We start from the raw sequence: 13,833 nt of genomic DNA, 5'->3' as shown, positions 1-13,833 counted from the left end.
ACCTGGTATTTCCTCATGATTATAGATTTTGTTCAGAAATACCACAAAAGTGATAGCATGTTCTTCATAGTATGTAACAAAAGAGACTCACAATATCAGTGTGTCCCATTTCTGGTAATGATAGCTTTTATCATGTTGGAAAGACAGTGTTTGCCAGGTTTTTCTACTGTATTTATTCTTTTTTTGTACTTAATAATTAATAAGTAATTAAAACTATTTTGTGGAAAATGACTTTAAGACTTTGTAAATATCCTGTTCCTCATCAAACCTTCACCTAACATTTTTATTAGTGATTTATGAAACATTGATTTGTTGAAAACCATTGATGAAAATGCAAATTACTGTGGTTGGATATATTTTCTTCCTTCTTCTCTTTGCCCCTTGAGCATTTACTGAGTGCTTTTTCAGACGTTATGCAATACACTAGCAATAAAGTTTTGATTACTAATGAAAAGGTTAGCATGCTGAAATGGTGAATTTGGGGATTCCTGAAATAATTTACTTGCTGAGAACCAACCTGTTTTCAATAGCAGTAATTATTTAATACAAGTTTTCTGAAACACAGGCACAAGCTAAATTGGATTTCTTTGTCTTTCTGTAAAATATCTCAAAAGTATTTTTCCTTAGGGCCAAACATAAATTATCTTTGATGTACTACATCATCCAAATTGTATCATTTCGGATTACTGTATATCTTGGTTCTGTTATGTGCCAAATTATATTTATTTCCTCTTTCATTTCCTTTTCTTCTCAAAAGTTCCTTAATAGCAAATTGCAAAATTTTTGAAATAATATATTTCACAGTGCTTGAGAATTAACACTTTGAAGCCAGACAATCTGTGTTGCAGTCCTTATCTACCAAATATTAGAAGTATGACATCAGGCAGAAGCTCTCTTAGCCTAGGATTCCTTAACTGTAAAATAAATATAACAAAAAATACTGTTAAAAAGTTGTGTTGAGGATTATAAGAGATAATGCTTTTAAAATACTTAGTATAGGTTCTGGCCATCTTACAAGTCAACTCTGCCTTGGAAATATGCTTTTTAGAAATAGTTATATTTCTATAACTATTTTTTAAAACCAAGGGGGTCTTCAAAATGAAATGCAAAAATAAATTTGTAAACAGGCAGTAATTAGTGGAACATTATTGAGAACTTCAGCTTTTTCTCACAATGGTGAAATGTCTCTGAATCTGTTCAATTTGAGCTTTCACTTTCCTGCTCAAATTTTTAGTTCTGTGCTATTCTTTCTCGTTTCATTGTGACTATATCATCTCTTTCCATTTAATATATGTATTTTTGAACATCTGTTCTTCTCAGAGCCATTCTGGTAGATCTAAATGCACAGATGGTCTCCATGATGAAGCATAACAGAGAGATTCCATATATAGTTAAGAATATTTTCTACACATTTTATATCTGTTTTCTTTACAATTTCTAGATATAATAAGGTGATTTTTTTAACCAGGAAAGGTTTATTTTATTTTAATATATAAATAGTTTCGAACTTACAGAAACATTATAAGAATAATACAAGCTTTTTCTCCAAACTATTTGAGAGTGTTACTGAAAAGAGTCCTTCTTACCCCCAAATACTTTAGTGTGTATTTCTGACACATAAGGATATTCTCCCACATAACAGTACAGCCATCAGAAATCAGGAAATGAACACTGATACATTACTACTTCTGATCCATAGTTACCATTCCAGCTCCATCGGTTATCCATATAATGTCTTTCTTTTTTTCCACAATGCATTAGTTATAAACATTTATTGAATTCATATTCTATGAAGATATCGTCCTTGGCCTCAAGGAGTCGACTATATTAGTAGTTTATAATCTTTTATTTTTGGTTTATAACATTATATAGTTCATGTGTACAATGTTATATTTCGACTTCTGTATACACTACAGTGTGCTCACCACCTAAAGTTTAGTTTCCATCCATCACCGTACTATTGACCCCCTTTATCAATTTTGCCCTCTCTCTATCCCCTTTTTCCTTTGGTAACCATGACTCTGTTCTCTATATCTATGTGTTTGTTCTTGTTTGGTTTGTTCATTTTAAATTTTTCTTTAATATTTCATAATGTGATTTTTTATATAAGTAAAACAAATCTTTTTTTTAGAAATATGGTTCATGGTATTGGAAACTTGACAAATATCTTTAACTACTCAAGGAATAAAAATCATGGACCTTTAGAGCCATTCGCATTCACAGAGTTTCTTTAAATAGAGAGTACTAGCATTTAATCTACAGCACACAAAAGCTTCTGAAGAACGAAAGACTAAGCCCTTGTTCCTTTTACTTGTCTCTATTTTCCTCCTCCAAGGAATTAGGCACATTCTGGGAGGCAGGAGACGGGTAACAGAGAAAAAAAGGAGGATATTCAGGGAAGAGAAAAAGCACATAAAAATACATTTTCTACTTTAAGCATGTAAATGGGAATCAATCTTTCACCTGTTTTAAAATATTCAAGTATTCAACTATTCGACAACTTTCAATTTAATAAGTTCTTTCATATATATATTCTCTCTCTCTGTATGTATATATCAATACATATGCACACATATGTATTCAATTTAAGCTTAATTCAATTTAAGTGTAATTGCTCTTCAGATTTTAGTAAAGATGACTAGAGCTACTTATCACTCTCTCTAATAATTATCCTTACTCTTATCTTAAAGATACTTATCTACATGAATATTTTTAAAATTAAAAAAACAATATTTTTAATATAGTTGTTTTACAATGTTGTGTTAGTTTCTTCTGTACAGCGAAGTGGAGTTCCCTGTGCTATACAGCAGGTTCTTACAAGTTATCTATTTTTTACATATTAGTGTATATATGTCAATCCCAATCTCCCAGTTCATCCCACCCCCCAACCGCTGCTTCCCCCCCTTGGTGTCCATACATTTGTTCTCTACATGTGTGTCTCTATTTCTGCCTTGTAAACCAGTTCATCTGTACCATTTTTCTAGATTCCACATATATATGTTAATATACGATATTTGTTTTTCTCTTCCTGACTTACTTCACTCTGTATGACAGTCTCTAGGTCCATCCACGTTTCTACAAATAACCCAATTTCGTTCCTTTTTATGGCTGAGTAATATTCCATTGTATATATGTGCCACATCTTCTTTATCCATTCGTCTGTCGATGGGCATTTAGGTTGCTTCCATGACCTAGCTATTGTAAATGGTGCTGCAATGAACATTGGGGTGCATGTGTCTTTCTGAATTATGGTTTTCTCTGGTTCTATGCCCAGTAGTGGGATTGCTGGGTTATATGGTATTTCTACTTTTAGTTTTCTAAGGAACCTCCATACTGTTCTCCATAGTGGCTGTATCAATTTACATTCCCACCAACAGTACAAGAGGGTTCCTTTTTCTCCACACCCTCTCCAGCATTTATTGTTTGTAGATTTTCTGATGATGCCCATTCTAACTGATGTGAAGTGATACCTCACTGTAGTTTTGATTTGCATTTCTCTAATAATTAGTGATGTTGAGCAGCTTTTCATGTGCCTCTTGGCCATCTGTACGTCTTCCTTGGAGAAATGTTTATTTAAGTCTTCTGCCCAGTTTTTTTTTTTTTTTAACATCTTTATTAGAGTATAATTGCTTTACAATGCTGTGTCAGTTTCTGCTTTATAACAAAGTGAATCAGTTATACATATACATATGTCCCCATATCTCTTCCCTCTTGCATCTCCCTCCCTCCCACCCTCCCTATCCCACCCCTCTAGGTGGTCACAAAGCACTGAGCTGATCTCCCTGTGCTATGCGTTCTGCCCAGTTTTTGATTGGGTTGTTTGTTGTTTTGATATTGAGCTGCATGAGCTGTTTATATATTTTGGAGATTAATCCTTTGTCTGTTGATTCATTTGCAAATATTTTCTCCCATTCCCAGGGTTGTCTTTTTGTCTTGTTTATGGTTTCCTTTGCTGTGCAAAAGCTTTTTTTTTTTTTTTTTTTTAAAGTTTTATTGATTGATTGATTGCTTGATTGCTATGTTGGGTCTTCGTTTCTGTGCTAGGGCTTTCTCCAGTTGTGGCAAGCGGGGGCCACTCTTCATCGCGGTGCGCGGGCCTCTCACCATCGTGGCCTCTCCTGTTGCGGAGCACAGGCTCCAGACGCACAGGCTCAGCAGTTGTGGCTCACGGGTCCAGCTGCTCCGCGGCATGTGGGATCCTCCCAGACCAGGGCGCGAACCCGTGACCCCTGCATTAGCAGGCAGACTCTCAACCACTGCGCCACCAGGAAGCCTGTGCAAAAGCTTTTAAGTTTCACTAGGTCCCATTTGTTTATTTTTGTTTTTATTTCCATTACTCTAGGAGGTGGGTCAAAAAAGTTCTTGCTATGATTTATGTCATATGTTCTTCCTATGTTTTCCTCTAAGAGTTTTATAGTGTCTGGTCTTACATTTGTCTTTAACCCATTTTGAGTTTATTTTTGTGTATGGTGTTAGGGACTGTTCTAATTTCATTCTTTTACATGTAGCTGTCCAGTTTTCCCAGCACCACTTATCGAAGAGGCTGTCTTTTCTCCATTGTATATCCTTGCCTCCTTTGTCATAGATTAGTTGACCATAGGTGCATGGGTTTATCTCAGGGTTTTCTATCCTGTTCCATTGATCTATATTTCTGTTTTTGTGCCAGTACCATATTGTCTTGATTATCTACATGAATTTATTTTTAAAAATTTATTCAGAGGAAATGATTTTCAATATTAATTATCTAGCTTTCATGATAAAAACAGTCAAGATTTTATACACAGGTGCAAAAGCTATATTACGTTAAAGGGAAAATGAAGAACATATGTAATTCCTTTATTATATTTTTCTTTTTGATTTCAGTAAATCACTGCAAGATAATACCCACTGAATGTGAATTCAAGAATGTGTACTATTTTGTACTGATTCTGTAAGTTTTAAGATAAACTTCAAATAGACATTTGATTTGGTTGAATTTTTGAATAAAACAAATGTTATATTAATGAGTTAATATAAAACCAACATAAATGTCATAGAAACAGTGATTTGGCCCATAATAAACTCTCAATAAATAATCACAGATTCAGAGATAATGTAATGCAATTGTGAGAAAAAGCTGAAGTTCTCAGTAATATGCACCTGTTTACAAATTCATCACTCCATTTCATTTGTTGGACCCCATTGGTTTTTAAGTATATTACTATTTCTGAAGCATATTTGTAAGGCAGGGATGACATGCAAGAGAGATTCATAAAATTACTTTTTCAGAGAAGGAGGTTAAAGGCTGAATTATAGCCAAAGCATGAATGACTTCTAATTTGGAAAGATTATTTTTGTGGAAGATGATCCTTAGATCATGCAGTATAATTGAGAAGAGCCTGAAAATAAGTGCAGGGGCAGAAGAAGACAGTAACTAATCATTTTAAAATAGGTGTATCTTCCAGGACAACATAAGTTAGAGTTCAGGTATTTACAGTATCTTGTATAGATGACTATGGAAGCACTGAAATAATCTTCAAAGGATCATGGAGTATGATCAAAGTGCCAAAAGATATTATGGCCCCTGTTGCAGTTAAATCAGCAATTGTTCTATAAAGTGCTACACAGTAGCCATATAGACCTTGATGAATTAGAAAATGGGAGATGAATCTTTACCTGTGCAAAATCAAATACTCAATTTTATTTGTTCACTGTTGAGAAACTGGATCAGGAGTGTATTAGTCAACAGAACTGAGAGATACATAGATGATAGATTAGATAGATAGATAGATAGGCTGATTGATTTAGGGTTATAGCAAGGGAGATTGATTATAAGGAATTGGCTCACAAGATTATGGAGGCTGAGTGATTCTAAGATTAGCAGTTGTCAAGCTGAAGACCCAGCTGGTATAGTTCTAGTCCAAGACCAATATCTGAGAAACAAGAGAATTGATTGTCTAAATTCCAATCTGAGTCCAAGTCTGAAGGCAAGAGAAGGCAGATGTCCTAACTTGAAGACAGTCAGGAACAGAGAGTGAATTCTTCCTTACTCAGCTTTTTGTCCTATTCAGGTCTTCAATGGATTAGATGAGGCCCACCCATGTTTGGGAGGGCAATCTGTTTTACTCAGTCTACCAATTCAAATGTTAATCTCATCCAGAAACACCCTCACAGACACACCTAGAATAATATTTAACCAAATATCTGGGCACCTCATGGCCCAGTTAAGTTGACACATAAAATTAACAATTACAAGGAGGATGGATTCATGCTACAAAAATATAGGAGAAAATCATATGTGTTTGTTCTTAAGAGAATAATTGGTGCGAAATGGCTGTCTAGTACACAGTAAATCAGATTACAATATTTGTAACTGAAAATAAACATGTATTAGTCCAATATAGACTTATACATAATCTTGCTCCACTAAAGACAATGTTTCTGTTTTGATAATGTCTATGAGTAGAAATAGAGCACCCACTACCATTGTTGGTGTTCTGTCATTAAATGATTATTATATGTAAATCATCATATAGTGAATTCTAGTTCAGCTTATTTAATGTCCATGACCCTTCAGAAGTTCTATCCTTTTTAGAGGGGAGGAGAAAACTAAACACTTGGATTCTTGATGAAGTATGTAAGAAAGTAATATCACATCAATTGCATTTTAAATTATTCCTTTGGGGTGCCTTTTTCTTGAGAAGGTTTTCAAAACTGGATAATATCATCATTTGTATCAGTTATTTCCCAGTTCAAGTGGTGTTATTTTAGTTGTGCTTATTATAAAAAATATTTTTTTCTTCTGGACTCTTGTACATTTTCTCTTTAATCATTAAAGCCATTGAAGTCTATCGGAAGGCATTGGTTTAAAATATGTATAAAAAAACTATTTTAGATATTCAGAAATTATATATTTTAGCATTTTATTTCTACCAAAATGTCAATTTTCATGTAAATATATTACATGAGACTACAAGAAATATTCAATAGATATAAATGTCAGGAGATTATTGTTACCTATCAATACAAGGACATTGATGCCAGTGGCATTATCCTATCACTAAATATGTACATTTAACACAATATTATGATTTATGGAGTGCTTTCCAAGATTCATCCTTCTCAATATTTTCTTCAAAATGAACAACATACCATTTCTTTGCTGAATATAAAGTTGGCCTAGAGTGACATCAACATTATGGTAGTGTAAGATGTGCCTTCTTTAAGTCCCCGCTTTGAACAAATAAAAATTAGCATCTATCTGTGAACAAAAGTACCTCTGATGTAGTTGTGGGATCCAACACCATATGCAAAGAGACCTGGAAGTAGTTCTGCCCACCTGTGCATTGGGTAACAGGCAGAGAGACCTTGGTTTGGAATTTGAACTAGCAGAAGCCATTGAACTGGCTGAGCAGTGAGCTGGCCCCAACTCCTCTGGGTCATGGTCTGGGGAAACCTGGGTAATACTGACTTGGGCAGACACCCATGGATGAAAGAGACTTTGTAAAAGTCCATTCCTCTCGAGGAGAGATTCCAGCCCTCTGTTGGAGCAACATGTGCGGAGCAGGTGTATTCATACAAGGTTGAAGAAAACCCCAGATGTAAGTGGGACCAAGAAAAATATCTGCAACTCAATGACAATTACAAAAGATTTGAGGAGGTATCTGCTACATCAAATGAGAAAGCAGCCAACGCAAATCTCCAGGAAACATAAAGAATCAAAGAAATACGTCATCGCCAAAAGATAACAATTACCCTACAGTAATCGAACTCCAAAACATGGAACTTGGTGATTTACCTGATAAAGAATTCAAAATAACTGTTTTGAGAAAACTAAATGAGCTACAAGAAAGCACAGAAAGACAATTCAGTGAAATTAGGAAAACAAGACATGAACAAAATGAGAAATTTAACAAACAGATAGAAATCATAAAAAAAAGAACCGAACAAATTCTGGAGCTGAATAATTCAATTAATAAAATGAAAAGTGCAATATAGAGCATCTATAGTAGAATAGACCAAACATATTAAATAAAGTGTTTTTAAACAGAAACAACCATAAAACAAGGTTATGTATTGATTTGTTGATGAAAATATTGTAACCAGAGGCTTGCGGGAACTTAATCCTGTATTCCCCTCAGCAACGTAATAACCTTGAATTCCCCCTAGGAGCATTGGTTCAGTATTTGTTAATTCAGTGTTCATGGTGTCTTTATAGTACAGAACTACCATGGATGATGAGAATCAACTATATTTATATGAAACTGTGAATACAATGCTTCTGTGGAGAAATATTGCAAGTAAGATTAGTAAGGAAAATTTTCTCTTTTTTTAGGTTGGCTCAAGCAGCTGTGGCTCACAGGATAATCAATTAACTGAGAACTGCTCACCTTTTACATTCAAATTTCTCTTATGCATCTTCTTGAAATATTGAATTTTCTGGCTTTATTTTCTTTAACTTATGTGTGCATTTATGCATTTTTCTGTATTTTCCCAGTAGTTGTATAAAATCATTTGTGGAAAAAGACATGAACTAAATAAGTAAGTGACACCCTCAGGCAGGTGCCCAAGCTGATAATCATCCCATGAATAGAATGCCCTTCAGAAAACCAAATTTATATTTCCGAGACTTGTTGAAATGTTAAAGGACACAGGGCATGACCATCTGTATGGCAGATGTGCCCTGAAAACTGTGAATAATAATGTATAGGGCAACACAGGTAGAACAAACAACCTGACTGTCCTCTGAAGATTTTCAACCTCCACATAATATTTAGAAATTCGGAAAGCACTAGAGTGCCATGTCTCTGTAATAAGAAGAATAAGTAACAGTGATATGTGTGTATTTATATATGTGATATGTGTATGTGTACATAGATATGTACATATTTTTGTTGGGTGTATATATATATATATATATATATATATATATATAAAGAAAATGAATGAAATAAGTTGCTGAAATCTATTTGTTAAAACCATTTTGCATGCTCTCTCTTTTGCTTGTTTGCATCTGGTATAGGCCATTTCATTGCACCCATTTTACTCTTGCCAGACCTTCCATATTAAAACAAAATGCCTTAATCCTCTTTTTTCTTAGCTATTTCTCTTATATTAGCTTCAAAGATTCTAAACGCTAGCCTATATCTGAACAGGTCCACCATCCGCGTGGTAGATAATGAATAAATGTGTGTAGCTCAATTACGGATCCATTTTAACGTTGCATTTGACATGTGTATGTCTGTGTGTAGATGTTTACTTATTCCAGTAGTGAAAATGAACAATCTGTGCTAAGATGTTTGGCCTAAGTGTACAACATTTGTACATGTGGAAGGGAGCAAAACTCACTATAAAATGCTGAACTAATAACTTGATATAGTACTTGAGTCCTTTGCTGTCAACAGCTAAATACCACATTTTTAAAGTTGGGGCAGAAGTCTATTTTCAAAAATTTCAGACACCTATTGTTCAAGTTTTTTGGTTTGTTTCCTTTTGTCTTTTGCTTGGTTTTAATTTTTTAATTCAACTCTGTGGCACAGTTATTTACTTTGGCAACAAAGATCTTTAAATACTCTAAGTTTGTTTTATTAGATATCTGGAAACAACTTGTTGCCATTTAATTTTAAATTTTCATAATTTAAAAACCAAGGCACAACTACATAGGAGTGGGTGAATTTTTATAAGAGAGAATGATGTCTCTGGGGACAGGGATTATATTAAAAAAATATTAAAATGTTGGCTTGGAAGCCTTTTTGTTAACTAACATTTCCAGAGGTGTGCCCGTGTTCGTATATGTGCTATTAAAACCATCTCCTCTCACTTTATCCTCAGTTCTCTTTGAGCTGCAGAAAGTCAGTTTGCCTTTAAAAGCTTCCTGCCAGGAGAGCTGACTTTATAAATACGCTACTTTGTACTCACGGTTCCCCAAAGCATGGGCTCCCCAAAGCACAGTTTTAAAATCACTTCTTTAATCATAATTGTGTTATTTTTCTAAATCAGAGGTTGCAAACTCCTGTGGTTGCTGTGCCAAAGGATGTATGGGGGGGCATTAAATTCATAGTTTAATTCTCTAAAACCTGTTGCTGACTTTAGAACCAAGAGATTTCTTATAAAATTAGAACATTAGAAGATGTAACAACATTGGCTCCATATTTCATTATGGCAAGAATTTGCTGAGGCTGAGTAGCAGCTACCATTTTAGATGGGGAAGTGTTCCCCAGTTGCCACCATTCCCATGAGGTTTGCTTCACTCTTTTACATTGCCTGACATCCCTACAGATATCTGGGTCTGTAGCCCTTGAAAATAGAAGTAAATGAGGTAACTCCTTCTTTTTCTCTCTGAAACTATTTCTCCATGAAGGAATCCCATTTAAAACCTAACAAAACATATCTCAGAATAAAATTTAAAAGTCTATGTTCTGTAGAGGCACAAAGCTTATGTTTATTGACTAAATTCATTTACTCATTGTGACAGTGTGATGATTAAGGAAGTAAAGTATAAAATATAAGAGTAACGAAAAGGGTGCCATGTTCTGACGTGGGGTAGGGAAATTCTGTCAGGAATGGTTTAGAAGAAAGCAATACTTAATTAAGTTGAAATGTAACTAATGAGAAGGATCCCAGCTAAAGCTTGAAGACTGGGGACTCTGGATGTAGGAATACAAAGACCTACAAGTAAGAGAAAACAACAGCGATTCTCTGTTGGAGATCAATAAGAAATAAAGCTAGATGCTCAGGCCAAATGTGAAATCATGGTCTTATATGCCATTTTATGTTTTGTTGTTGTTTTAATCCAAAATGAAAAGATATTACCATCTCTCCAATTCTGTCACACGATGGCTTTCTACTTAACCGATACTACAAGCACTAAAGAAAATCCCAGCTTTCTCTCTCCTCTGATAGACAGGGAATCCATTGTCTCCAGCTCTCTTCCTTAAATTTGCCACTTGCATGTAATTACCAACTGGATTTCATTGATCTCTCTGAAATGGTTTTTGATTTTAAAATAAAGTAACTAATTCCTTCTTACAGTTTAAATCCTAGTTTGTAGATAACTTAATGCATCAAGGTTTTTTTAAGGAGGAACAGCAGATGCATTTCTCCATAGGAGCTAAGATGCTAATGATCATAAATTGGTCCAAATGCGCGCTTCACACTGAATCAGGGCCTTCTGTTTCTTTATCCAAAGCAAGGACCATGACGTTGGAAATTTCGGACTTTATAGGAACTCATGTGTTTGCAAGTGTTCTTTTGAAATGCTTCAGATCTCTGGTTGTGGGCAGCTGCCTGCTTTTTTCCTTTGTGTAATAAATGTCTGGTTTTTGTGCCAGAACACTTCTGGTGTGCTGTTGATCAAATGAGAATTGACAATTTTTCTTTTGTTTTCTTTTCAGCTCACTCCAGTTGGCACCACAGTATTTACGGGATTTTCAGGAGACAATGGAGCTACAGACATAGATGATGGCCCAAATGGACAGATAGAATATGTTATTCAATATAATCCAGATGATCCGGTATGTAAATATCTACTTGCAATGTGAGTTCACTATAAGGAATAAAATTAATATTTACTTCAGCTGATATTTATTATATTTCTCTATTGCTCAGCTCCTGGAACCACATTAGTAATTATACTATTATTAATAACTATCTCAAAATTATATTTTAAAAAATATTTGTGCTATACTTATAAAAGCTAGTTTTTGGTGAGTTTTGTAGGTAAAAGTTTAAAATGTATTCATAGGTATAATATGTCATTTTAATTAAATTTCCATTATGTTAGTGGACTCCTAAGCATTCTAAGTAAATCATTGGAGATGATATTACCAATGTGATGCGTATGCTTTATGGAACTTGCAAATTAATACCACCACTGCCCCTTCTCCACCAATGAAACCTGAGGTAGAGAAGAGGGCAAAGCCTCCAGCAATAGGTTTTTCAGTTTTTGGTTTTATTGCATTAGACAGTGGGGCTTCTACATTGTGCCTTAGGCTGTGAAATTATTTTTCCCAATGATATAGTATATGTAACACAAATAAAATAAGAATTGTCTTCTTGAAGCTAGAGCTGGAAGTCCTGCCTGCCATCTTTCCCTTCCTCTTTTCCCAGAGGCAGCTTCTCAGAACACCAAGGGCTCCCCAAAGCATAGTTTTAAAATCACTTAAGTGACTTTTTAAATTAATGCTTCTCCTTTAGGTTTAATATTAGGAATATAAAAGTGGTGAAGTTAACATTGTATCTTTGTTTTTAAATTATATATTTCTTATATAAGCTTTAAACAATCAAAAAAAACCTGTTGAACTTGCAGAGACTAAGAGCTCTCAATAAGATCTACCTCACAAATTGACTGTGAGAACTAAGTGAATTGTGAATGCATTTCCTCATCTTATTCTCACAAATCGATTAGTTAGTAGTAGTATCTCTATCACATAGGAGTGAACACAGGTTCATAGGTGACGTGACTTGCCTGGCAACACACACCCTCCTCTAAGCTGGAGAGTCAGGACTCGATTTCAGAGTAATATGTGCTCCACTCTTCCTCTGTTGTGCTCTAAGAAAATAGTTGCAGCACTTGAGTTAAAATTTTCAAACAAATTTTAAAAACAAAACAAAAGGCCCATGGGTATAGCAGGGTCAAGGGAAGATTTGGGGGGATTTTGTTTTTGTTTTTGTTTTTCCCCTAAAATGTATGCCTCCACATGTTTATAGACAGAGGTAATGAAACCAAGAGATGGGGAGATGATGAGAATGTGACAGAAAAGGACAATAAGTATGAGGGGTTACACAAGTTGAATGGAAAAGGTCAAAGAAACAGCAGAAGGGAAAAGGGCAAGAGAAACATTTTTTTTTAAGTAGAAATAGGCAGCTGACTATACAGAATATTTCTAAACCATTTATTTTCTTTACTATTTAGATTTTTTAAATAATTAATTGTATGTGTGTGTCATGTATCTAGCTTACATTTTATGAAGGTCATTTCCTAATCTTTACTCCTCAAGCTGTAAAAATGAAACTCCAAGAAAGTATAGAATGACCAGGCCATGTATTTTAGGGGAATATTTATTACATGGCATTAAAAAAAAAAAAAAAACCTACCCAAGGATTAGATATAGTGGGAGACAGAAATGTATTACTTGGAATGTATCTTTTAGAAGTTTTGTGAGGCTGAAATTCCTTGTTAGCTATGCAGTAATTCCTTTGGAATGCTTCCCCCTTTCAGGGATTTCTGGGCTTGGCATGAAATATAATATGTACCTTTTACTACCTACAGATTGAATAAACCAATCATTCACATGCAGTTTCCAAATTGCAAAAAAAGAAAAAAAAATGTACTTTAGCAAGCTAGCGCTACTATGGAATAACGAAAGAAATTCTCTGGGCATGGTTCTAATTCAATGAGGCAAAAGAATAAGACATCATGACGGCACTTAAATTAGGGTATATTGGAAGAGAAAGCATTAACCAAGTCACATCCTTACAGAGAGAATCCATCTTTAATCATCATAGAGAGTTAATGCAAACCTCAATGCCAGTTTCTTCTCTTATAAAATCTCTGAGAAAGAGCTATCTGATGATTTTTATATTCTTAAATTGTTAAATCTCTAGAAATTCTGCTTATAATTAATAGCATCATAATATTATCCTGCTTATTTCTTAGAGTCAAAACAAACTTGTATGTATTACAAATATATGTAACCTGAAAATGTGGCCCCCTCTGGCTTTTGCAACCACAATTAAAAATTTCTTTAAAATTAGTCTCACACTGTATGGTAAATAGTAAAAGGTGTAGTAAAAGGTCTGTTCTACTTAAAAATCTCAGGGTATTTTTTTTTTTCCCAGGGTATTTTTTGTTTT

At 34.4% G+C, this 13,833-nt stretch overlaps 1 protein-coding gene across 17 annotated transcripts in view; it reads left to right on the top strand.

Annotated features, from left to right (window-relative positions):
- Positions 1 to 13,833, top strand: part of PCDH15 (protocadherin related 15) — a 712,410-nt gene that overhangs the window by 292,529 nt on the left and 406,048 nt on the right. For all 17 annotated transcript variants that reach the window (XM_061195806.1, XM_061195799.1, XM_061195791.1 and 14 more), the window contains one exon: positions 11,373 to 11,492. In XM_061195806.1, the coding sequence (XP_061051789.1) occupies positions 11,373 to 11,492 (120 nt within the window). The remainder of the gene's footprint in view (positions 1 to 11,372; positions 11,493 to 13,833) is intronic.

Source organism: Eubalaena glacialis, chromosome 1 (genome assembly GCF_028564815.1).
Source record: "Eubalaena glacialis isolate mEubGla1 chromosome 1, mEubGla1.1.hap2.+ XY, whole genome shotgun sequence".
Classification (NCBI taxonomy): domain Eukaryota; kingdom Metazoa; phylum Chordata; class Mammalia; order Artiodactyla; family Balaenidae; genus Eubalaena; species Eubalaena glacialis.
This window is presented reverse-complemented; position numbering and strand designations above follow the sequence as displayed.